The sequence below is a fragment of the Ixodes scapularis genome, unplaced genomic scaffold, assembly GCF_016920785.2.
Source record: "Ixodes scapularis isolate PalLabHiFi unplaced genomic scaffold, ASM1692078v2 PGA_scaffold12__126_contigs__length_90152505, whole genome shotgun sequence".
NCBI lineage: Eukaryota > Metazoa > Arthropoda > Arachnida > Ixodida > Ixodidae > Ixodes > Ixodes scapularis.
In genome coordinates this window covers 36,317,347-36,341,265 of record NW_024609838.1, presented here as the reverse complement: position 1 = coordinate 36,341,265, position 23,919 = coordinate 36,317,347, and the positions used below count along the sequence as shown (strand labels likewise).

The window sequence follows — 23,919 nt, the reverse complement described above, 5'->3', positions numbered from 1 at the left end:
TGCATCGTACCAACACGCTCGTTAGGAATACAATTATTTTATATGTTCGTAATCTGCGTTTTAAGACGCCCATTTTGATATCTTTAGTGACGTTTTCCATAAAGTTGTTTGTTGGAAAATAATTTGTGAAAATGTTTCTAAAACGTATTTTTTCGACGTACGTGTTTCGATCTTTTTTTTTCATAAAAATATGTAATCGCAATTTTTAATGGTGTGCATGTTGTAAATTGTCTATAAAATAAATCGCACCTGCTTTGGTGTGACATTGGCAGCTGTGCAAATTAGCATAGTGATACCTCGGCAATGTCCGCGCGTCGAGCTTCTTAATCTTGTATCTGAGAAAAATTAAGCTACAATGTTAACATATAACTGAATAATCCTCCCAAGCAGATGGCTTTCGCATATATTATTTACAGAAATATCAAAAATATGACCCGGACATTCCTTGTACGATCTGATGTGGAAACACCCGGCTATCGAAATGGGGTTATCAGTTATACGGATGTTCGATATTAGTTCGAATAGATTTCATGAAAATAAGGGGTGAGACCCGGCGGATAATAGATGAGGGGGTGACCGTCACGGTAAGTTGACCACTAAACCAAAATCTCTTCCCTTAACTTTTTTAATTATTGGTCGTTGGGGTCACGTTACAATAGTCGTATTGACGGCGATTATACTGTTAAAACTCAGACCAATATAAAAATACTGCAAAAAGGTAATCTTTTTGAAAATATTAATTAATCAATTTTCGCGTTTTTGTTTCCCGCGATTGAAGATTGCCCTAAAAAAAAAAAAAAGCGTCCTAGACCCTGTTTAGTGACGCTTGGAATCGGGAGATCGCCGTTTCTATCATGTCGTCACTACCTCGGCAACGTGTCCGGCTGGTGGTTGCGACGATGACACAAGTGACGATGTGACCTAAACGATTATGTCACTCTTCCAAGCGGCATTGTGGGCAGAACTTAATGAGCTCTTTTCGCGTGCAATTTTTAAACAGAACAAAAAAAAAACCCGAAAATTGATCGATTTTTATCTTGAAAACCATTACCTTCTCGCATTATTATTTTCAACCGGGCTGGCCTTTATAGTAATTTCTGTCAATACTGCAATTCTAGCATAACCTCTAAAACCAATCATTAAGAAGTTAATTAACAAATCTTAGCTAAAATCAGTCAATTTAGTACGACGATTATCTCCTCCTCTAATGTCCACCGAGGTTGATGAACACAGGATGAAGACGGCAGTCGTCTAACTTTCATCCCCCTTGTTAAAAATATATGTTCGAATTCAAAATTTCAACACCCAGTACATTACAATGCCAGTGTGTTATATGAAAGACTGTAAACCAATCGAGTAAAAAGTAGTCACCTTATTTTACGGCTCTAGCCGTTTCTGGCGAGGCTTCACAGCTGAGCCCGTGTGTGTTTTCGTGTTACATGTGTCGTATCCGGTAAGTTTAGCGGGAAGATTTATCCGATAAAGTTTGCGTAGAATCACATTGTCGTGACAATGTGACTACATGATGTCACGTGAAGTCACTATTTTCGCGCTAAACTCAGAGGGTGAATTTCTCCGCTAAATTTAGCTGGAATTTAGTGTCACGCGTGGCGTCATGGTACCAGGTAACGTCCCAGTGGAATGAGATGTCATGTTGTCAGGTGACATCACAGCGCCAAAGAAACACCGTTCGTTAAATGTGACGGTACATAAGTCGGCAAAACTTAAACACTGCAATATGTGCAAGCGTGTGCGGCGTTTCGGCTTTTACAAACAGTTCATTTGATGGACAAGAAAAGAAATCGACAACTCGTATTTTTTTCTTGTAATAAATATTGCATTACATCCGTAGAAAAAAAAAACCATGGCACAAAAACGGCAACAGGCAGAATGGGACGCACAGAACAAAATATCGAAAAATAGTTCATGCCGTTAAAACACAAAAAATTGGCAAATGTTAGCCATTCTATATACAAGGTAGCATCCACACGAAGGGCGAGTTAGTAGAAAGCGGTGTAAGAAAGTCTATAATAGCTAAAATATGAAAAAAACGCAAAATGCGTCGGGTCAAAAAGAAAAACAGCCTGTTTATGTGCCAATTAACCGACATGTGGGCTTGAAACACCGTTCAGTACGACTTTGAAATATGTAAGGTAGCCACAGTTTTTTACGCTGTAAAACGAACCGGAAAAATCGGCGTCTGCCAATCGTGAACTGAAACTTTCACCGAATGTGCGTCTAGGTAGGGATTTTAGCTTCTGAAATTTTAAGGGGTAGTCCTTTCCCGGTAAAAAAATGGGACCAAGAAACTTGCCCAAGCTAACGGCGTACGTGTTTGCAGACAACCGAGTTAGCGATGAATGTCACTTGTGGCGCCATCTCCCGATTGGCAAGGCTAGCATGCAACAGAGTGCGTCGTCCGCTTGCTGCTCCTATAGGGAGATGGCGCCATAAGTTAGATTCCTCGCTAACTCGGTCGCCTGCGCACGCGTTCGCCGTTGACTTTGGTGAGTTCGTTGTCTTATTTGTTTGCAGGAAGCGAACTACGTCTCGAAATTTCACTAGGTAAAATCCATCATCTAAATGCACATACGCTGTAAGATACAGCTTTTCTATGTGCAAAAGCCGATTTTGCCGGTTCTCTTTGCAGCGTAATGAACACTGTGACCAGCCTGTAAATGGCTTGCAGCGATGTCGCATCCCCGGCTATTGTGGTGGTCTTGCTGTTCAGCGCGTAGCTCTGAAAACATACCTTAAAGGCACCGGATTTTTTTTACGGTAATAACAAGTAGACATTTCCACCAGCATGATGCGATGATGTCATATGCAAGCCATACATAATACAAGCAGAAGCACACGGATATACCAAGTTGCCCTCAGTCGTCACCGTGTTACTGGCGTTAAAAGAAGCAATTCGTAATTCACACACTGGGCACCTACAATACTGCAACACTATGGGCTATGCACAATGCGCACAGGGACGGATAAGTACATGCATACTGAAAGTACATAGCACTATGATTAGTTCACCGCTAAGATGACAAAGGGGGGGTGGGGGGGGGGGGGGGCGTTGGAGTCAACTAACCGATCTATCGCCTGCCTCTCATCGCCTTAGCCAGCTCTCCGCGCGTGACTATCTGCGCAGGAAGCGTGGTCACGTGATGCCAGACCAACGTCTGAGAGGTGGACCGAGAATGTAGCTTCTACCTCCCTGTCAGCTGAGATGGTAACGATGTTTAGGGTGTCATACATCCTCCGTCTAGCTCTAAAATCAGACTGAATATCTTTGCCTGCACGTAGCTATTTCAGAAATTAAGTTAAGGTGTATATTAACGGTGCATATCGTGAAATTTCAAAACGCAACTCTCTTCCTGAAAAAAAATAAAATAAACGTGGCCAACAAAGTTTTTTGGGATCAATGGCGGAAGTGGATTGATGACGGCACAGGAACTAAAAGGCACAACAAGCAGACCGCCCGGTCGTCTGCTCTCTGTGCCCAATTTTCAACCCAATTTTAGAGCTTCGGCATTTCTAACACCCTCTATAGAGTCTGCTGCTGCGTAACGACTGCGTGAGAAGCTGCATTCCCCAGATTCCCAGCAAGGAATGACGTTACCAAGCCGCTTAGTACGAACGCACCGTTCTCCTTTTTGTATATGTGTGTGTATTCTTTTTTTTTTACGTCACGAAATGGGAAAAGCATTTGTTAGCACTCCCTGTTTCCTCATTGGCTCTCAAAAAAAACAAAGGCCCGCCCAATGCCCTTTGCCACATCAGGCACTGACGTTGTGCACTGCACTTGGCAGATCCTCTCCCGTATTACGTTGCAGCGTGCTATAATCCTTAGTAATCCGCGGTATATAAAATTTTAAAACACCCATTACTATATTACAGAGGTTGGCATATATATATATCAAAAATACGCATTGAAAAGTAGGCATTCAAAATGACTATAGTTAGTGGCGACGTAACGAACGCCGGGCGTGGCATCTTATGTTAATATGGCTCTTGCTTCGCGATTGTTCTTCCGCATTCTTATCCCGTAATGCAGCAATCTGATTGGCTACGGAACAATCATGAGATGCTCGGGGATGCTCCGCCACGCCCTGCGTTTCTTAAACTCTTGATGACGATAGACGGCATGATGTCTTGTTGTTCTTCTTCTTTATGCATCGTGTTGGCTACGTAGTTCGCTTCTCGACTTGAACGATCGCTTCCGTGCCCAGGCTGTTCAGCGTCCGTAGCTGAAGGTCTATGACGACCGTGAGGATCTGCAAGAATCATCCACGATCCCGTCAGTTAAAAAATTAGGCTTGGACGTAAAATTCAAGGATTAAATTCGCGAATTTACGGTGATACGCGTTCGCACGTAGACGATTATACGAGCGTCACACACTTCTGAAAGACTTCAGAGCTCGAGAGCACAGGAGGAGTCATTGCTCCACGTCAGAAATAGAGGCACGTCAATCATACGGACAGGTGATCAAATTGGCGTCAAATGTAGATAGGTAGGTACAACCACTCTGAATATGCTAAGACTGATTGGGTTCCTCATCACACATCCATACGTTTTTCTTTTTGTTTCTGTGTGTGTGGTTACTTTGGATTGTAAGGTACTTTTAGAGCTTTCCATCTGCCAATGTATCAAACAGCAACAGTAACGACAAATGTATAAGGGTCCTTCATATAAACGCAATTTCAAACATGAAGTGAGTTTGGATGGCTTACTTTCTTCATGGCGTCGTGTTTGATATTTTCCGCTCGCAGGAAGTTTCGGTTCAGGGAGACCCTGGTGGGAGGCTCGGGCGTGTCAAAGAACACCACGTTCTTGATGGTGGAGTTCTGGCGACCGCTGGAGCCAACGTGGCTCACGGAGATCCGAAGAAGGTCCTGCGGAAGCAACGGCGTGTGTCAAAACTGCCTCTCAACGCAGTGCGGGACCGCAAGCGTGCTTTCTGTTCTCCTGTATTGAAATCGTATAGCTTGTTTCAGATACATCAAACCACCAATGATACCAACCCAGCTTAACCTTTTTATTTACGTCGTACGCAAAGACTTGTATAACGATACTTTCGCGTAAGATTAGCGAGCGTGTGTGCGTTTGCAATCCATTTTTCACTCGGCTGAAAAGAAACGCTCCTTTTCTTCATAATGGTTGGGAACTAAACAAGCTTTTGGTTGAACGACTATTCAGACTGTTAACCTACCCACAAGTATTTTTGATTTCTTTCAGTCATTCCGTGCGGATACCTAGCAGTAGCATACGTCAACAGTTCTTTCGGGAACTTACCTGAGCCTGAACGAAGCTGTACAGGTCATACTGATTTGCCTCTATCGTTCCTAAAAGAAAACGAAAACAAATAAATTTGAGCGTCCACAAACTCTGAAAACCGTTTAAACATTTTAGAAACGAGCAACTGTTACCTTGAGAGATCCCGTCGTCCACGAAGAGTTCGCCGGACGCAAACCCATCTTTCGGGTACACGTGCAGATCAAACGGTATCTGCGACCTGGAAGCACGACAGCGTTAACAATAAACAAAAGCAAAGAAAAAAATCGCCGTGTTTAAATGACGCCCTTCTCATTTTAATTTAACACGAAAGTGCCTTGCGATGCACATCTCCTACAATTTTTGCACCAAAAGTATTTCCCACGCGTATTGTAAAAGGAATATATATGAACATGTATTATATTTTATTTTTTAATAGAACCACCACCCGTGTATAAATTATACAAGTATTATATAAGTTTATATATTATCCTATGTTATTGTATGTTGATAGAATACAATCGTGTAATTTTTATTTTTTCTATGGAAGTAAGTTAGGGTTGCATGCATAACGCCAGTCATACGCTAGACCAATTACATACAGGCATCTTCCGAAACGGGTTTGTTGTTTATACAGGATGTCACAAAAGAAAATTTGCACGGTCTTTTTTATCGCAAAAATAAACTAGGCATCGCCGAACGCTTATTCTCCACCCAAAAGTAGTGCTAGAGGTCACAACCAGATGCCAAAGTTTCAGCCCGATCCGATAACTTAATCAAAAGTTATAAGTGATTTTCTGAAAATTTCAATGGGAAAATGGCGGCCGACGGAGTTTTCGAACACATGGGGCTCTATGGCACCAGAAACCGAAAACGGCCAAAAGTGGGCTCCATTTTCCCTTTGAAATTTTTAGAAAATCACCTATAACTTTTAAATAAGATATCGGATCGGCCTGAAACTTTGGCATCTGGTTGTGACCTATAGCGCTGCTTTTTGGCGGAGAATGAGCGTTGGGCAATGCCTAGTTTATTTTTGCGGTAAAAATGACCGTGTAAAGTTTCTGTTGTGACACCCTGTATAGACGCTTTACACACGCGCCAAATTACAGCCGCCATTGCTGACCTTCTCTTGTCTTACGAGATGCCGAGCAACTGAAACGGTAGTTGACGATACTCTACAAAGGCTGATGCTTTAGGAAAGGACACAGTTGAATCTAATATGGCAATAACCTGGCCTGCTATGGTAATGATGAAGTGAAATAAACGGATTAAGAGGAAACAAAAACTGAAGGTCAGTTATGGCGGCGTCCGTGCACAGCTGCTGCAAAGCGTCTATATGCTGAGCGCAAGTTCGTCTGCTTCTTGCAGAGGGGTTGCGATGATGTCAGAAAGCCAAGCTTTTATTGGCTGATTAAAAAAAAAATAGTGGGTAGACCTTGAGGCATCTAGCATTGAGGTCTACTCACTATCCTTCCAATCAAAGCCAATCAGAGCGTGGCGTCGTTCTGACGTCACTGCAACTCCTGCGCAAGAAGCAGACGACTTGCTCTCCGTAGAGGTTTAGACAGCGGGAATGTTTGTCTGCTTTGCAATGGCGTCTTTGCTTCGTTTCACCTTACCAGGAACCGCGGCGGATGCCACGAGCCGTTCCAACCAATCAGGCGCTGGAAACGTATCACGTGACTGCTCACCCTGCGCGCCGCTGCGCGCAGGGCGAGCAGCGGCGCGCAGAAGGTCACGCGACATTTATGCGGCATCGTGATTGGCTTCGGCGACTCGCAGCGTCTGCTGCGCCCTATCGGAAGGTGAAACGGAGTGTATAGCGTCCCAACTGCAGATGGGCAATTCTGCCAGTCACTGACGGCTGGAAAACATGACTGGCAGGATAAGAACGTCACTGACAGAATGAGAACGTCACTGACAAGATGAGACCGTCACTGACGCAATGAGAAAGTCGCTGACAAAATTAGAACGTTACTGACACGGTGAAAACGTCACTGACAGGATGAGAGCGTCACTGACAGGATGAGAAAGTCACTGACAGGATAAGAAAGTCACTGACAGAATGAGAAAGTCGCTGACAGGATTATAACGTCACTGACAGGATGAGAGAGTCTCTGACAGAATGAGAAAGTCGCTGACAGGATTAGAACGTCACTGACAGGATGAGAACGTCACTGATAGGGTGAGGACGTCATTGGTCAGATGAAAACGGCAGGGAACTCCTCCAGCTGCACCGCCTCCAGCGCCAGCCTTCTTCCCTCGACGTTCCTTCGGCACCTCGTGGAGCGTGCACGTGCAGCCGAAGCACGGTGGACGGCGACGAGCGCGTGCTGGAATTCGGCCATTTCAAAGGGACGCCTCACCGTTTGCATCTTGTAAAGGACTATAGTGCGGCACAACCGCTAGGCTTGGGTTTGTTTCTCAGGTGCATCGCACAGTATCCTCTCACTTCCTTTATTTATTTGTCGTTGTTGTTGTTGTTGTTTTTTTGTTGTTGTTGTTGTTTTTTGTTTTTTTTTGTGTGCAGGAACGATTAGGATTACCTCTCGTGCGTGAGCCTGAGCGTGGGTTGCACTGGCACCACGTGACCCGCACGCACGTGGATGAGCACCGTCGTGTTGTCCATGACGTCCCGACTCATGGGGTCCACCGAGCCTTCGACCCTCCTTCCCTGCAAGGGTAACAAGACGTTCGTCCGAGGGCTCTAAGTTAGAATACTCGGCCAGAAAGTCGGCGATCGCCGACCGCTGCGATTGGCCAGCGTCACGCTTGATTTTTGAGCTTGTACCAATGGCGGCGCGATGCTGGTCGGCGGTCTCGCGGATAGTCGAACTTTAAGCTCCAAGAAGCGGCCACAGAGTCTCCGACAAGACAAACCATACTCCGTTTCAAACTAAGCTCTTAAAACAAAAACAAAAAAAAAAGCTTTGCGTTTACTTTTTTGCTGAACACGGAAACTGGCAATCGTGGCGAACGGATCTCACGTCAGATGGGAAAGATATGGTTAGACTAAAACAATGCGACTTGGGCAGGGACGATGCGCCAGTGTTTATTGTGTCATATACATGTTCACTGTTTAATGTTCATCGCGTTCATGTTCATTGTGTCAGTTATGTTCACTAGCCGCCTCGGTGGCTCCGAGGCAAAGCGCCGGCCTACGGATCCCCAGAGGGGGTGAGGGGTTCGAATCTCGGCTGAGCTGCCCGCAATCTGACGGAGGCTTATTGCGGAGAAAACGCCGTGTAACCGCGAGCTTTCGGTTGCACGTGAAAAGGTCTAGGGGTGGTCGAAATGAATCTCCAGTCCTCCGCTCGGCGTACCAGATGCCCGTCGTTGGTTTGGCACGTCATACTCATTGTTTCCGTGCACGTCGCATATTCTTGGTCTAATCGTATTACGATTTCTTCATTCGCTGTAATCCTTCTTGTTGTTCCCAGTGATTGGCTATCTCCGTGCTTTCAAAGTGTGCAAGCCAGAGCGCAGCCAACGCTATATACACGAGTTAATGGGCCCGGTGGAACAATGCTTTAAACCCGGCCACGCTGCTTGTGCCTTGTACAAACGTCGCGTAAACACTGTCTGTGGACGTGTTATATGAATGAAGCAAAGATGATTCCAACTTTCTCGATGCGTGTTTCTGCCGTCATTTAGATTTTTTTTCTTATGACGTACGAGCAGTAGGACTGCAGCTTCAAAAATGCTCGTCGTCTTTCTGTGCGAATGCTATCCTCGGCGAAACCGGACGCGAGCCGTGAATGATCTGCAAATTCGCACGTTTAGCCTGCGCGTCGAGCCTTTTGTGTGTCCTCGATCATCTTAGTATATACTACGCTCTGATTTTATACGTGTGAAACGAAGTATGGAATACGCGAACGTGACTTTCCTCTCCACGTCGACACATCTTGATGTCGAAAAGTAAAATGCTGTTGTCGTTGTTTTTTTTCGTTCGTTTTCTTCAGAGTGCTGAAGATACATGAGGATACAACTGACAAACAGAAGCGAATGGCGCGAACAAGTGGCGGAAGAATAGAGGGGCGTCCTGACAGGAGCCAGAAAGGGGACCGGAATCTCGCTCGAGGTTCGCGCATCTCCCGGCAGGGACACTGTAGGTTTCGGGTTAGCGCGTAGGCGTGGCTTGGAAAACGTGTGCGCGAAAAAGTGTGGTTCGTCGAGGTCCTGGTCCTATTGCGCATCTCCCGGCGTTTGCCAGAAATGCGAGCGAATCATGGACACACTTCTTCCCACGGCGAGGGGAAGCCGTTCAGATACACCTCTCTTCTTTCGTCCTGGGCAACTTTAATGTCAAATATTTTACAACAAAAACGTGATTGTTACCACTGATTTAGTGGTAAATAAAAAAAACCTGCGAGCACATAATAGCTGCGAGCTTTATTTTATTTAGGGTCTAGGGAACGTTATTACAGTACGGCCGGATCAACAAAACCCGCAATTCTTTTCATCCGTTCGAAAAATTAAATATATATATATATATATATAGAAATTACAACCCTGTCTATTCAATCCTTTTTGTTATGGTGGGGTCCCCACCACCAGAACAAAAAATAAGTACAGAACACAAACATGTCAAATGCATGGTGTTTGCAATCGTATACTCACTTCGGGATACACAAACCAGGTGTCAAGCGGAAGGTAGTACGTGTGTTTCGTCGCGTTCTGAAAGCAAGAAAACAAACAAAAAAAAAACATAATTATAGAATATATATCTTATTATATTTATTAATCCAAACTCATCCGAGTACAAGCAGGAATGTACATAAAAAAAGGCATCGAGAAAAATATTAGGAACAGCAATACAACGAGGGACAAAAAAAAAGACAACAATATGTCAGCTAGAAGAGATTAAGTTCATTACTTAATAAATATTTTAACAAAGGCGCAACTCTCAAATTTGCAATAAATCTATCGACTTATTTCCTATAAACGGTAATTGTTGTCAACTCATTCCACGCAGTTATTGATCTGGGTAAAAAATCGAATATTTAAATGTATAATTTTAGGTAAATAAAATCACCAGTAAACGGGACAACAAATGCGAGACAACGAAGCACTACTATCAACTGAAGTTTAATACTACGGTGATTGAGTGGATCTAGTAACCACCTAAACGCGACGTGCCTTTTCATCGGTGTCGTGGTGGCAGACGCGTCCCGCGCTCATTGACAGTAACTGATACAACAGGCGGTAATAGGTCTTTGTCCGGGGTCTCTAACGCCCATAAGTTGTAATAGCCGTCCGCCATTATTTTTTCTTTTAAGCTTGCGTAGTGGTATTGGCGCTCAGACACACCCAGGCTTCCAATTTCGCCACGTAAGTTTGTTCAACATTAGTTTGCACCAATAATACAAGTTCGCCGATAGATGGCGCTGAACAACTACAGAAAAGGCTCATTTTTGTTAATGGTGCTACGAAGTGCCCCCCACAATCGATCCTCGTATTTCGCCAATTGCCACTCTCTCGGGCGAACAATGGCGACTGTTTTGATGAATTTGCTCCAATCTTTAAAGACTATATAACCTGCATGGTCGTCTCCCCCCCCCCCCCCCCGGACAACACCTAATAACGACGCGCACTTGGCTGAGGCAAGTTTTACGCATTGTTCATACGCCGCACAAAATAGTTCTCACAAGATTGCTCTGTCGGAGGAAGACGCGATGCTTTTGGCGTTTGAAACGTGTAGGTCTTGGTAAGAACACAACAGATGAAACTATTAATGCTCCAAAAAAAAAAAACTCGACTATTCCTTCTTTTTTTTTTTTTTTTTTACTGCGGCTTTTGATGAGAAAACGAGTGTAGGTCGCTTTTTGATTGGCATGTCTCTCCTTGCGTTCTGATGCGCCAAAGACGGGTTTTTGAGCACTTGCTCCGCGTATAGAGCAACTCCACATCGCTGCTTGCACGCGCCTCCGCGTGATGGGTTTATAATTACGTCTGCAATTATTCATACGGCGTGCAAGCTTTGCGTATGCGCGAAGCCTAAATCAATGTATAAATCGGCGCATGGCAACAAGGGCTTTCTTTTTTTTTTTTTCACATGACTAACGTGACTTTTAACGAGGCCAGTTGCTCCGGATTTTGTGATGCCGTATTCCGTGAAGCCGTTCCCTGTGACGTCCCATAGTGCAGCGCGCCCAGTGTTGCATTATGGAACGTCACAGACCTACACACCAATTCAGCTTCTCCGCGAAATTTAGCGGGGAAGTTGAATTGGTGTATAGGTCACAAGACATGAGGTCCCGTGACGTAAATTTCCCCGCTAAATTTAGGGGCAAAATTAACGTCCCGTGACCTACACACCAATTCACTTTCCCTGCTAAATTTAGCGGAGAAATTGACATCGCGTGATTTGATGTCACGTGACCTATAAACGCGATTTAGTTTCTCCTTTCAATTTAGCGGGAAAATTAAGGTCACGTGACCTAAACAACAATTCAGTTTCCCCACGAAATTTAGTGGGGAAATTGACATCAAGTGACCTGATGTCACGTGATGCTAGAACGTTCCACGTATGCAATGCAATTGCCCAGCAATTCGTCATAGAATATTTTCCCGTACGCAAAGCTTTTCGGCAAGCCATTCACAAAACTCACTAATGGCTGCGTGCGATCGGCTGCCCCGTCATCGCGCGCTCCCCTGCGCGTTCTCTGTTTATTGACATAGCCTCCTATATACTGCCCAAGCCTGGCAGATCGCCCCGAGAAGCGGCCGCCGAAATGGAAAAGGTGGAGCGCAAGAGAACGAATGAGAGGAGAGCCACGTGACTGGCGCCCCGCTGCGGCGAGACGCCGAAACACACTTCTCCCAAGCGAACAAGTGTGTTTCGGGTCCTCGCCGCTGAAAAAGCTGTGCGCTGACGACCAGGTTCCCCGAGATATGGCTCTTTGATGCTCCGTGCTTCCAGATCCCCGCGCTCCAAATCTGCGACCGGGCACTATGGCTCCGTCGTCGAACTGCCAGGCTTTGTAAGTGAGGGGGCAATGGTATTGACCTCTAATCGGCGTACCCCGTACCGATGCGACAAAGACGCATTTTTGGAACACGTGCTGGCCGTATACGCACCTCCTCCAGGACTGGTGAAAAGAGAAGCACGGAGCCCCACATGAACTGGTCGTCGATATCGTACGTCGCCCTGTCCAGAGGGAACCTGAAGAGACCAACAGAATGGAAAGTGGTTTAATAGTCGGGACCAGCGCTAGTCTGGTTTGAGTATTACGAGATTCTGAATTGCCACTAGGGAGAACCGTCGAATGCATTTCTCAATAAAGCGTCTTGACATTGTACGCCGTCTTGTACAAGCAACGGCGACCGACACGCGTGACGAAGCACATTTTCGCGGGAAGAACATGGCGTCTGCCAGTTCGCTCTGCCGATATAGGTCGTTCCAATAATCGCCTTCTATGTGCTGTCACTTTTTTCCTACTGGTCTGTTGAAGTCGTTCTCGAGGATGTGTAGTAGCTATCTTCCGCGGAGTACGCTGCGCTTATGTCTACAAAACAACGATTCGTCATTTCTACCTTGAGCGGTTAGAGTTTGAGAGGTTCCTAATCCACCATCTTTCGAAACACGTTACGTCACGCCAGTCCACGGATTTTGTGAAGGAATTTTAGTTCGGAGCGTTATGATTTAGAAATACTTCCTCGAAAAAACGCGCAGTCATCGTCAAAGGTCACAGTTGAACATTGCAGGGGGGCTATGTTCGACATATTCTTCGTTTCTTCAAAAAGAAACGGAAGTGACGATATCGCGTGTGATTGGTTAGAGGCTGAAATGACGAAACAGGAAACTTTCGTCATTTGAGCCTCGAACCAGTCAGACACGAAATCGTCACTTCCGTTTCTTTTTAGGAGAAACGAAACATTTGTTGACCATAGCCGCCCAGGTCGCCTTACACATATTTACGTGAGAGAGACAATTCTGAATGAACCGAAGAACGGATGCCGGTAAAGGTATAGTCGGGAACAAAATGAGTGAAAACGACCCCGGAAACGAGCGAGAGCTACCGGAGGGACTGGTAACTGGTAGCAAGTAACTGGAAAAAGATAGCTGTGGACAGCGCATTCTCCTCCCAATGCTATATCTTTTTGCTAGTCCAACGTATCGCGTCATGGAAACACCGCCGGTATCTTTTGGACCTGCTCGGTCGTTTCAGTTTACTTTGACTACGCCTTACCAAGGAATAATGAACAAGGCAATGTCCAAGTTTCGTTTCTTTTCTTGGTCTTTTGTTGTTGTTGTTGTTTTTTTTTTCTTTTTATTGCACCCGTACTGTTCTTGAAACGATCCCGTACAACGTATTCGCGACTCCAGAGGAGGTGACTCTACCTAACGAAAACAACGTGAAGACGTGAAATGGGGAGCTACCGCCCATCCAGACCTGTAGCGAAAACTGGCGCAGCCTGGCGGCCGAATCGTGGAATAGAGAAAAAGGTGTTATATACTAGTTCTCCCCCGAAAACAAATTTAGTATTTTTTTTTCCTTTTTTTTTTTATCGCTAAAATAAACTATTGCATTGTCGAACGCTCAGTTTCCCCCTAAATGTGGCGCTAGCGGTTCGACCCCAGATGCCAAAAGTTTCCAGGGCGAATGCTTATCTTATCCAAAACGCATAGATAATTTTCTCAAATTTTCAATGTTAAAATGGTGTCCGACAAGTCCCACGAATACATGTGGCTCGATGGTGCAAACTGCCGAGAACGGGTCCGATTTTCCCATGGAAAGTTTCAAAAATTACTAACAGTTTTTGAATAAGTTAACGGTCACTTCTGAAAAGTTGGCATCTGGTTCGTACCACTAGTGCTTCATTTAAACGAGACTGACCGCTTTTTTTTTTTTTTTTTTTTGGGGGGGGGGGTGGGGGGGGAGGGAGACACACTGTACGCGAGGTCGGGTAGCAAATATAGAGAGCCAGAAATTAGCCCAAGGGCGTTTCCTCACTCGAAGAACAGAGGCCTCACAACGGCTCCCCCGTCCATGTGGGCCCTGAAGAACAGCGTGTACAGGAGCGCGAGGAAGTGGTAGCGGGTATGGACCGCGTTCAGGGCGATGGCATTCATCCTGTCTGCCTGGACCTGCACAAGGAGATGACACGGTGAAGATAATCTTAAATGAAAGTTATCCGCGAGTCCCAAAAGTGTGGCGTCCAGCGGCGGCCGTCTCCGAGTAGGTTCCTCCAAAGAGTTCATGCGGAGCGAAATTGAAGGAGAGGAGGAGAGGAGAGTACGGCGTTTTTTGTGGAGAGGGCGCGGTGACGCTAGATCGCCGAGCTCTGGTTGGAAGGTTAGTGGGTAGACGCAAGGGCCAACAGGGACTCTATCTTAACCAAGAAAGATGGCAGAACCTTGAACAACCATTTCGTACGAGAAATTAGTACTTGAATAGACTTTATAGATAAGAAAATAAACCGCGAAGTAGAAGAAGACATTTAAGGGTTGGTGCAGTGAACGTTTGCGCAGGACTGCACATATTTAAAAACAACGTTACTAGGTAGGCGAGCTGGTTGTTACTCGACATAGTGAAACTCACTGATCTCAATGACAACTGCTGGATCGCGCTTCCCCGCTTGTTCGCTGCAGCGCGAGTGAAGCCACCGGACTTCACTCGCTTGGGATACGATTTGCGGTTTTGCTAGCCTTTTGCTGCGGTTTTCCAGCGTGCTGTAGACACGTTTTCTCCTCGTTCGTCGTCATTCGCCCAAGAAGTTTTTTGAGACTCTGTGTATTGTTGAGACTTGCCGTTGACAACACGTGGAAATTTTTACGAAAGCGCAGTGTCATAGGAAAAAGGCACAACTCGTCGAAAGCAAGGGTCTGGCGGCGTGTTCAAAGCTTCCTCGGCACGCCAAAGTGCCGTGTCTCTGTGCTTTCGCACGCATGGATACCGACCAAGAACCAACGCCGTGTGAATGTGCTTTGCGAGTGCAATGTGTGTGAAGCTGTATGTGCCTCTGGATTAGCGTCTTACTTTACTCTGGCGTCTGTATACTTTCGGCCCTCGCGGTTTAGGAACGAGCTTAATCCAGCGTCCACTAGCGACGGAAGAGGGGGGGGGGGGAGGTACGTCTTTTTTTCGTCCTTAGACGATTTACACAATACCGTGCACAACAGCTCCACAGCACTGATTAGTGCTGGCTTATTATCAACCTACTTAATTTCACTTGACGTTTGAGCGCGGCTCGCCAAATTGTAATTGGTCAACAGATTGCACACGACCATATCGGCCGCGCTTCAAACTGATTTCCATTCTCGCTGTCTTGTACTTTTGCTTTCGAAAACCCTCCTTGCTCCACAGCGTTGCCCTATTCGTGCTCCCACGTAATCCATTAGAGTATATTTGGAACATAGCCATGGTTAATAGTACATAAGAACACGTACAGATCTCCCCCCTTTTATTGATAGCAACTCACCGGAACAGCTGGACGATCCAGAACTCCGTGGCCGATATATATATATATATATATATATATATATATATATATATGATCTAAAGGCATCTACGCGCGACAGACGTTCAGAACTTTGTTGCGGCGTCAATTCTTGACCGGTATCGAAGCGTGCGAAGGTACAAGGATGCAGCACTCGGCGTTCCAAGGAAGCTTTGATCACGCCGCGAGACTGGCGACACTTGTTTTCGACGAGTTCTACCTTTACATACGGCTTCACGCACATTGCACTCGCAAAACACATCCGCACGGCGTCGATTCTTGGTCGGTATCCAAGCGCGCGAAGGCACACAGACACGGCACTTCGGCGTGCCAAGGAGGCTTCGAACACGCCGCCAGACCCTTGCTTTCGACGAGTTGTGCCTTTTTCCTGCGACACTGCACTTTCGTAAAATTTTCCACGTGTTCAGAACGGCAAGTCTCAGCAATACACAGAGTCTCAAAAAACTTCTTCGGCGAATGACGACGAACGAGTAGAAAACGTGTTTACAGCACGCTGGAAAACCTCAGCAATACGCTGGCAAAACCGCAAATCGTATCTCAGTGAGGTTGCGTCCGGTGGCTTCACTTGCGGGAGCGGGAAGCGCGATCCAGCAATTGTCATTGAGATCAGTGGTGAAACTCGACACAGAGGTAAAAGAAAAAAACGGAGGACAAATACAACGTCTGATTTGAGACGTTGTATTTGCCCTCCTATTTTGCCTTCGTCTCAGGTTTTAAAACGCCGACTGCATATACGATTCTCCAGCATCAAGATTGAGGTGGTTTGCTGGTGATAAGTGGGAAAGTGTCCGGAGGACGCGTCGTGAAGACGACGCTCAAATATGGCATTTACATTTAATGATTACCGCCTATGAAACAATCGTAGCTAAGACGTCGCTTTTAGCGAGTCCTAGTCGCCTTTAACAGAAAAAACGACCGAGCATACGAACGTTTGAGTCGTGCATCCTGAAATCGACGCTGAGCGGGAAAAAAGCGCCGAGTTCGGTCCAGCGCTGACACAGCAGTTCGGGTGCTCCGGGCATGCAGATTGGTCCACCCACCTGAGAAACAAGCGGGAAGCAATCAGTTACATTGCGTTCTCATTCGATTCTATGTCACGGACACCTTAAGAAATGGGGGGGGGGGGGGGGGGGGAGGGGGGGGGGGCAGTTGTGTTAATTCACGCTTCTTGCTTCGTGATAGTCTTTTGTTGTTGTTGTTGTTGTTGTTTTTAGGCTAATGCCGTCAGCTAATTGGCCGAGGAATGATAATAAGATGCTCGGGGTCTCGTCAAAACTTGCCTTTTTCAATATGTCATAGGTTATGGTAGAAAACACGTGTCTGTTGACTGACAAAAAGCAGCTCATGATATATCGAAAAGCAGTCTGAAAACTTTATTTTCAAAAACAAAATTTGGGGACGCTCAAAAATGAGTTTACAGGTGCGTGTGTCTACGCTGCCCGAATGTCGGTTAGCCTCATCTTGTAATTCCTGGCCACCTATAATCATGAGGTTTGAAGGCGTCATAAGCGCATTTAGTGAACTGTAGATATATCACTACGTTCATTCTTGCTCAGGCTGCACTATCGGTCCTCGGTATTTAGTAAATAAGAAGCATAATATAATATGCACCCTACAATGTGCTGCTTTCTAACTGTTACGTAAGCTGCCAAATACAACTGAGGCGTTCAGACCAACTCGACCAACAATTACGCCGTTTTAACGTTATTCCCCTCAATTTTATTCATAGTTTGTATTCTAATTTTGTTTTCTTTCGTTTCCCTGTCACGGAGAGGTGGTTCGTCGCTCTCATTTTGAGACTACCCAGCTTGATATCATGCGGGAAACAGGCGCAGATCTATCGCAGCTTCCTTTACCTCCAGTGTAGCGTATTTACTCGAGCAATAGCCTCACTATTTATAAACAAGGCCCTTGCGTCTACTTTCCCACAGAACACATGTGCAGCCAGTCATTGCGTTGCGCATAAATAACATAGCAAATAACCAGATCCAGAACACGATTCCATAAACAAACGCAATCTTCGCAGATAGTATCTTCTCACAAGGACGAGGATCTTTGTCTTGTAAACAGCTGGAATCATACTGTCGATTGAGGTGATTGACAATCTGCGTGCTTCGTGGAAAAGCGAACCTTCGAGTTCCCTTTATAAGCACTGCGGCTATTACTCGAGTAGATACGATAATTCATAAAGCGCGATATATAGTCGATCACAGGTTAAGAATTCAATAGATTAAAGCTCACCTTCAGCGTGACTTATCATCCTTTGATAACAATTCGTCGTAACTTACAGCCAACGCCATACGGAGGCGGAGCTTCTACAGAATTCCAAGTCTGTCATCGACTACAATATTCTCGCCGTAGTAGCAACAAAACTTGCAGAACTCACGTAAGGTATTCCGAACATGTTAAACTCCAGGACGCCTGTACAAAAGAAGAAAAAAAAAATCAAGGGTTGAGAAAGACAACGCCAAATTTCGAGAACAAAGAGGCAAAGAAAGAAAGGAGGGATTCTCACCAACGACGGCTCGTCGAAGACTCGACCATTCCTCGGCATCTGGCGAGTCGAGAATGTGTCCCGCGAAGCGCCCGCTTGACGGGTACGTCGAGTCGGACACGAGAACGGTTCGATCGAGGCTCACGTCGTCCATAGCCCTGCAAGAAACGGCGTGTTAGCCGTATCCTTTTCAGAGCGCGTCGGCCCAGTAATTGTTCACATAGCACAAACCAACTCGACTCCCTGACATCGTGCTACTGTGGTGGCGTTGCTGTCGGCACTGAGCAGACGCTTCGTCCTATGCTATGTGGAGAGCAAGTTCGTCTGCTTCTTGCACGGGGTTTCCGATGGTGTCAGAACTCTTACCTCTTAACTATTGACTGATTAAAAACAATGGTGGGTTGACCTCAAGGCATCTGGCATTGAGGTATACCCACTATCCTTTCAATCAAAGCCAGTCAAAGCTAGGCGTCATGCTGACGTCACAGAAACTCCTGCTCAAGAAGCAAACGACTTGCTCTCCGCATAGTGTGTTTCCGCGCATCCGCTGAGCCCACACCTGGTGCGGGCAAATGGGCGTTGGTTTGGAAACAGCGTATGGGAAACGCAAGTCTAGTCGGTAGACCCTGAGGCACCTAGCATTGAGGTCTACCCACTATCTTTTCAATCGAAGCCAATCAGAACTAACGGGAGCTCTTATTGGCTGAATGAAAAAACTAGTCGGTAGACCCTGAGGCACCTAGCATTGAGGTCTACCCACTATCTTTTCAATCGAAGCCAATCAGAACTAACGGGAGCTCTTATTGGCTGAATGAAAAAACTAGTCGGTAGACCCTGAGGCACCTAGCATTGAGGTCTACCCACTATCTTTTCAATCGAAGCCAATCAGAACTAACGGGAGCTCTTATTGGCTGAATGAAAAAACTAGTCGGTAGACCCTGAGGCACCTAGCATTGAGGTCTACCCACTATCTTTTCAATCGAAGCCAATCAGAACTAACGGGAGCTCTTATTGGCTGAATGAAAAAACTAGTCGGTAGACCCTGAGGCACCTAGCATTGAGGTCTACCCACTATCTTTTCAACCGAAGCCAATCAGAACTAACGGGAGCTCTTATTGGCTGAATGAAAAAACTAGTCGGTAGACCCTGAGGCACCTAGCATTGAGGTCTACCCACTATCTTTTCAACCGAAGCCAATCAGAACTAACGGGAGCTCTTATTGGCTGAATGAAAAAACTAGTCGGTAGACCCTGAGGCACCTAGCATTGAGGTATACCCACTATCTTTTCAACCGAAGTCAATCAGAACTAACGGGAGCTCTTATTGGCTGAATGAAAAAACTAGTCGGTAGACCCTGAGGCACCTAGCATTGAGGTCTACCCACTATCTTTTCAATCGAAGCCAATCAGAACTAACGGGAGCTCTTATTGGCTGAATGAAAAAACTAGTCGGTAGACCCTGAGGCACCTAGCATTGAGGTCTACCCACTATCTTTTCAATCGAAGCCAATCAGAACTAACGGGAGCTCTTATTGGCTGAATGAAAAAACTAGTCGGTAGACCCTGAGGCACCTAGCATTGAGGTCTACCCACTATCTTTTCAACCGAAGCCAATCAGAACTAACGGGAGCTCTTATTGGCTGAATGAAAAAACTAGTCGGTAGACCCTGAGGCACCTAGCATTGAGGTCTACCCACTATCTTTTCAACCGAAGCCAATCAGAACTAACGGGAGCTCTTATTGGCTGATTGAAAAAACTAGTCGGTAGACCCTGAGGCACCTAGCATTGAGGTCTACCCACTATCTTTTCAATCGAAGCCAATCAGAACTAACGGGAGCTCTTATTGGCTGAATGAAAAAACTAGTCGGTAGACCCTGAGGCACCTAGCATTGAGGTCTACCCACTATCTTTTCAATCGAAGCCAATCAGAACTAACGGGAGCTCTTATTGGCTGAATGAAAAAACTAGTCGGTAGACCCTGAGGCACCTAGCATTGAGGTCTACCCACTATCTTTTCAATCGAAGCCAATCAGAACTAACGGGAGCTCTTATTGGCTGAATGAAAAAACTAGTCGGTAGACCCTGAGGCACCTAGCATTGAGGTCTACCCACTATCTTTTCAACCGAAGCCAATCAGAACTAACGGGAGCTCTTATTGGCTGAATGAAAAAACTAGTCGGTAGACCCTGAGGCACCTAGCATTGAGGTCTACCCACTATCTTTTCAACCGAAGCCAATCAGAACTAACGGGAGCTCTTATTGGCTGAATGAAAAAACTAGTCGGTAGACCCTGAGGCACCTAGCATTGAGGTCTACCCACTATCTTTTCAACCGAAGCCAATCAGAACTAACGGGAGCTCTTATTGGCTGAATGAAAAAACTAGTCGGTAGACCCTGAGGCACCTAGCATTGAGGTATACCCACTATCTTTTCAACCGAAGTCAATCAGAACTAACGGGAGCTCTTATTGGCTGAATGAAAAAACTAGTCGGTAGACCCTGAGGCACCTAGCATTGAGGTCTACCCACTATCTTTTCAATCGAAGCCAATCAGAACTAACGGGAGCTCTTATTGGCTGAATGAAAAAACTAGTCGGTAGACCCTGAGGCACCTAGCATTGAGGTCTACCCACTATCTTTTCAATCGAAGCCAATCAGAACTAACGGGAGCTCTTATTGGCTGAATGAAAAAACTAGTCGGTAGACCCTGAGGCACCTAGCATTGAGGTCTACCCACTATCTTTTCAACCGAAGCCAATCAGAACTAACGGGAGCTCTTATTGGCTGAATGAAAAAACTAGTCGGTAGACCCTGAGGCACCTAGCATTGAGGTCTACCCACTATCTTTTCAACCGAAGCCAATCAGAACTAACGGGAGCTCTTATTGGCTGAATGAAAAAACTAGTCGGTAGACCCTGAGGCACCTAGCATTGAGGTCTACCCACTATCTTTTCAATCGAAGCCAATCAGAACTAACGGGAGCTCTTATTGGCTGAATGAAAAAACTAGTCGGTAGACCCTGAGGCACCTAGCATTGAGGTCTACCCACTATCTTTTCAATCGAAGCCAATCAGAACTAACGGGAGCTCTTATTGGCTGAATGAAAAAACTAGTCGGTAGACCCTGAGGCACCTAGCATTGAGGTCTACCCACTATCTTTTCAATCGAAGCCAATCAGAACTAACGGGAGCTCTTATTGGCTGAATGAAAAAACTAGTCGGTAGACCCTGAGGCACCTAGCATTGAGGTCTACCCACTATCTTTTCAACCGAAGCCAATCAGAACTAACGGGAGCTCTTATTGGCTGAATGAAAAAACTAGTCGGTAGACCCTGAGGCACCTAGCATTGAGGTATACCCACTATCTTTTCAACCGAAGTCAATCAGAACTAACGGGAGCTCTTATTGGCTGAATGAAAAAAACTAGTCGGTAGACCCTGAGGCACCTAGCATTGAGGTCTACCCACTATCTTTTCAATCGAAGCCAATCAGAACTAACGGGAGCTCTTATTGGCTGAATGAAAAAACTAGTCGGTAGACCCTGAGGCACCTAGCATTGAGGTCTACCCACTATCTTTTCAACCGAAGCCAATCAGAACTAACGGGAGCTCTTATTGGCTGAATGAAAAAACTAGTCGGTAGACCCTGAGGCACCTAGCATTGAGGTCTACCCACTATCTTTTCAATCGAAGCCAATCAGAACTAACGGGAGCTCTTATTGGCTGAATGAAAAAACTAGTCGGTAGACCCTGAGGCACCTAGCATTGAGGTCTACCCACTATCTTTTCAATCGAAGCCAATCAGAACTAACGGGAGCTCTTATTGGCTGAATGAAAAAACTAGTCGGTAGACCCTGAGGCACCTAGCATTGAGGTATACCCACTATCTTTTCAACCGAAGCCAATCAGAACTAACGGGAGCTCTTATTGGCTGAATGAAAAAACTAGTCGGTAGACCCTGAGGCACCTAGCATTGAGGTATACCCACTATCTTTTCAATCGAAGCCAATCAGAACTAACGGGAGCTCTTATTGGCTGAATGAAAAAACTAGTCGGTAGACCCTGAGGCACCTAGCATTGAGGTCTACCCACTATCTTTTCAATCGAAGCCAATCAGAACTAACGGGAGCTCTTATTGGCTGAATGAAAAAACTAGTCGGTAGACCCTGAGGCACCTAGCATTGAGGTATACCCACTATCTTTTCAACCGAAGTCAATCAGAACTAACGGGAGCTCTTATTGGCTGAATGAAAAAAACTAGTCGGTAGACCCTGAGGCACCTAGCATTGAGGTCTACCCACTATCTTTTCAACCGAAGCCAATCAGAACTAACGGGAGCTCTTATTGGCTGAATGAAAAAAAACTAGTCGGTAGACCCTGAGGCACCTAGCATTGAGGTCTACCCACTATCTTTTCAATCGAAGCCAATCAGAACTAACGGGAGCTCTTATTGGCTGAATGAAAAAACTAGTCGGTAGACCCTGAGGCACCTAGCATTGAGGTCTACCCACTATCTTTTCAACCGAAGCCAATCAGAACTAACGGGAGCTCTTATTGGCTGAATGAAAAAACTAGTCGGTAGACCCTGAGGCACCTAGCATTGAGGTCTACCCACTATCTTTTCAATCGAAGCCAATCAGAACTAACGGGAGCTCTTATTGGCTGAATGAAAAAACTGGTCGGTAGACCCTGAGGCACCTAGCATTGAGGTCTACCCACTATCTTTTCAACCGAAGCCAATCAGAACTCGGTGTCGTTTTGACGTCAGCGTAACCCCTGCGCACGTAGCAGACGACTTGCTTTCCTGATTGGCGTATAAGCCACGATGTCGAGTCCCAACTATCTTAACATCACTCCGCAGCCAATGAGATTGCAGCATTAACCGAGAGGAACACCGAAGGATCAATCGGGAAGCAAGAAGCGCGAACACAACAATCGACGCCAGCGCTCCTTAAGCTTTCAGTGACTCCAATAACTTGGAGCATATGTGACTATAGAGTTAAGATGAGATAAGAAGCTGCTTCCGTCATGTGCGTTCCGACATTCCTCCGACAACAGCAACTGCTCGCTGACACATCAAGAGCAGAATTTCATAAATGCGAGCCGGCTTCAGAGCTAATGTTCATAAACAAATACTTAATATTCATTTCATGACATTAAGGTGTTACAAAGGCGACTGACTGCCCAAGTAGCACACAAAACTTTGAGGTTGGCCTTAACGCCTGCACTGGTCCCTTGACCGATGGGCCACCGATTTCCATGGAAAGGGTTAAACAAATAGCGGGCATGGCCTTTGCTTGGTCTCACCTAAACACAACCCTAAATATTTCGTTGCAGCTTAAGTCCGGACATAGCCGACGCTACGAACTATTGGGACCGATCACGCAGCGTCAAAAGCGCAAGTCACTGAGTCTCTTCTGCTTATGATTGGCTCAGCGATGATTGGTCCCATCAGCTCCAAACGTGCCCTTATCGGCTATCGGCCAATGTCGCCATCTTCTTCGCTCCGGAACAAGAATATCTTCGGGACTCGATCGCTACGTTTTGCATTTCGGAATCTGGGTAGGTGACAATAGTGGAGCCATGGGTTCGCAGGGCACTACGCATTGCCGATGGCAGAGTTTTGGTTACCCGGCTATTGATGCCCTTGTTTATGTTCGCTAAAAATATGGGTGGTTAAAAGCAACTTATTAAC

The 23,919-nt window shown here is 45.8% G+C and overlaps 1 protein-coding gene across 1 annotated transcript in view; it reads right to left on the bottom strand.

Moving 5' to 3' along the window:
- Positions 1 to 4,181: 4,181 nt before the first annotated feature.
- LOC120836124 (probable maltase-glucoamylase 2) overlaps positions 4,182 to 23,919 on the bottom strand; it is a 37,826-nt gene continuing 18,088 nt past the window's right edge. Inside the window, exons 12-22 of the mRNA XM_040214552.3 lie at positions 18,249 to 18,385; positions 18,120 to 18,154; positions 16,663 to 16,773; positions 14,227 to 14,360; positions 12,350 to 12,434; positions 9,890 to 9,946; positions 7,816 to 7,943; positions 5,425 to 5,510; positions 5,291 to 5,340; positions 4,729 to 4,890; positions 4,182 to 4,271 (exon numbers count right to left, since the gene is read on the bottom strand). Of these exons, the coding sequence (XP_040070486.3) occupies positions 4,182 to 4,271; positions 4,729 to 4,890; positions 5,291 to 5,340; positions 5,425 to 5,510; positions 7,816 to 7,943; positions 9,890 to 9,946; positions 12,350 to 12,434; positions 14,227 to 14,360; positions 16,663 to 16,773; positions 18,120 to 18,154; positions 18,249 to 18,385 (1,075 nt within the window). The remainder of the gene's footprint in view (positions 4,272 to 4,728; positions 4,891 to 5,290; positions 5,341 to 5,424; positions 5,511 to 7,815; positions 7,944 to 9,889; positions 9,947 to 12,349; positions 12,435 to 14,226; positions 14,361 to 16,662; positions 16,774 to 18,119; positions 18,155 to 18,248; positions 18,386 to 23,919) is intronic.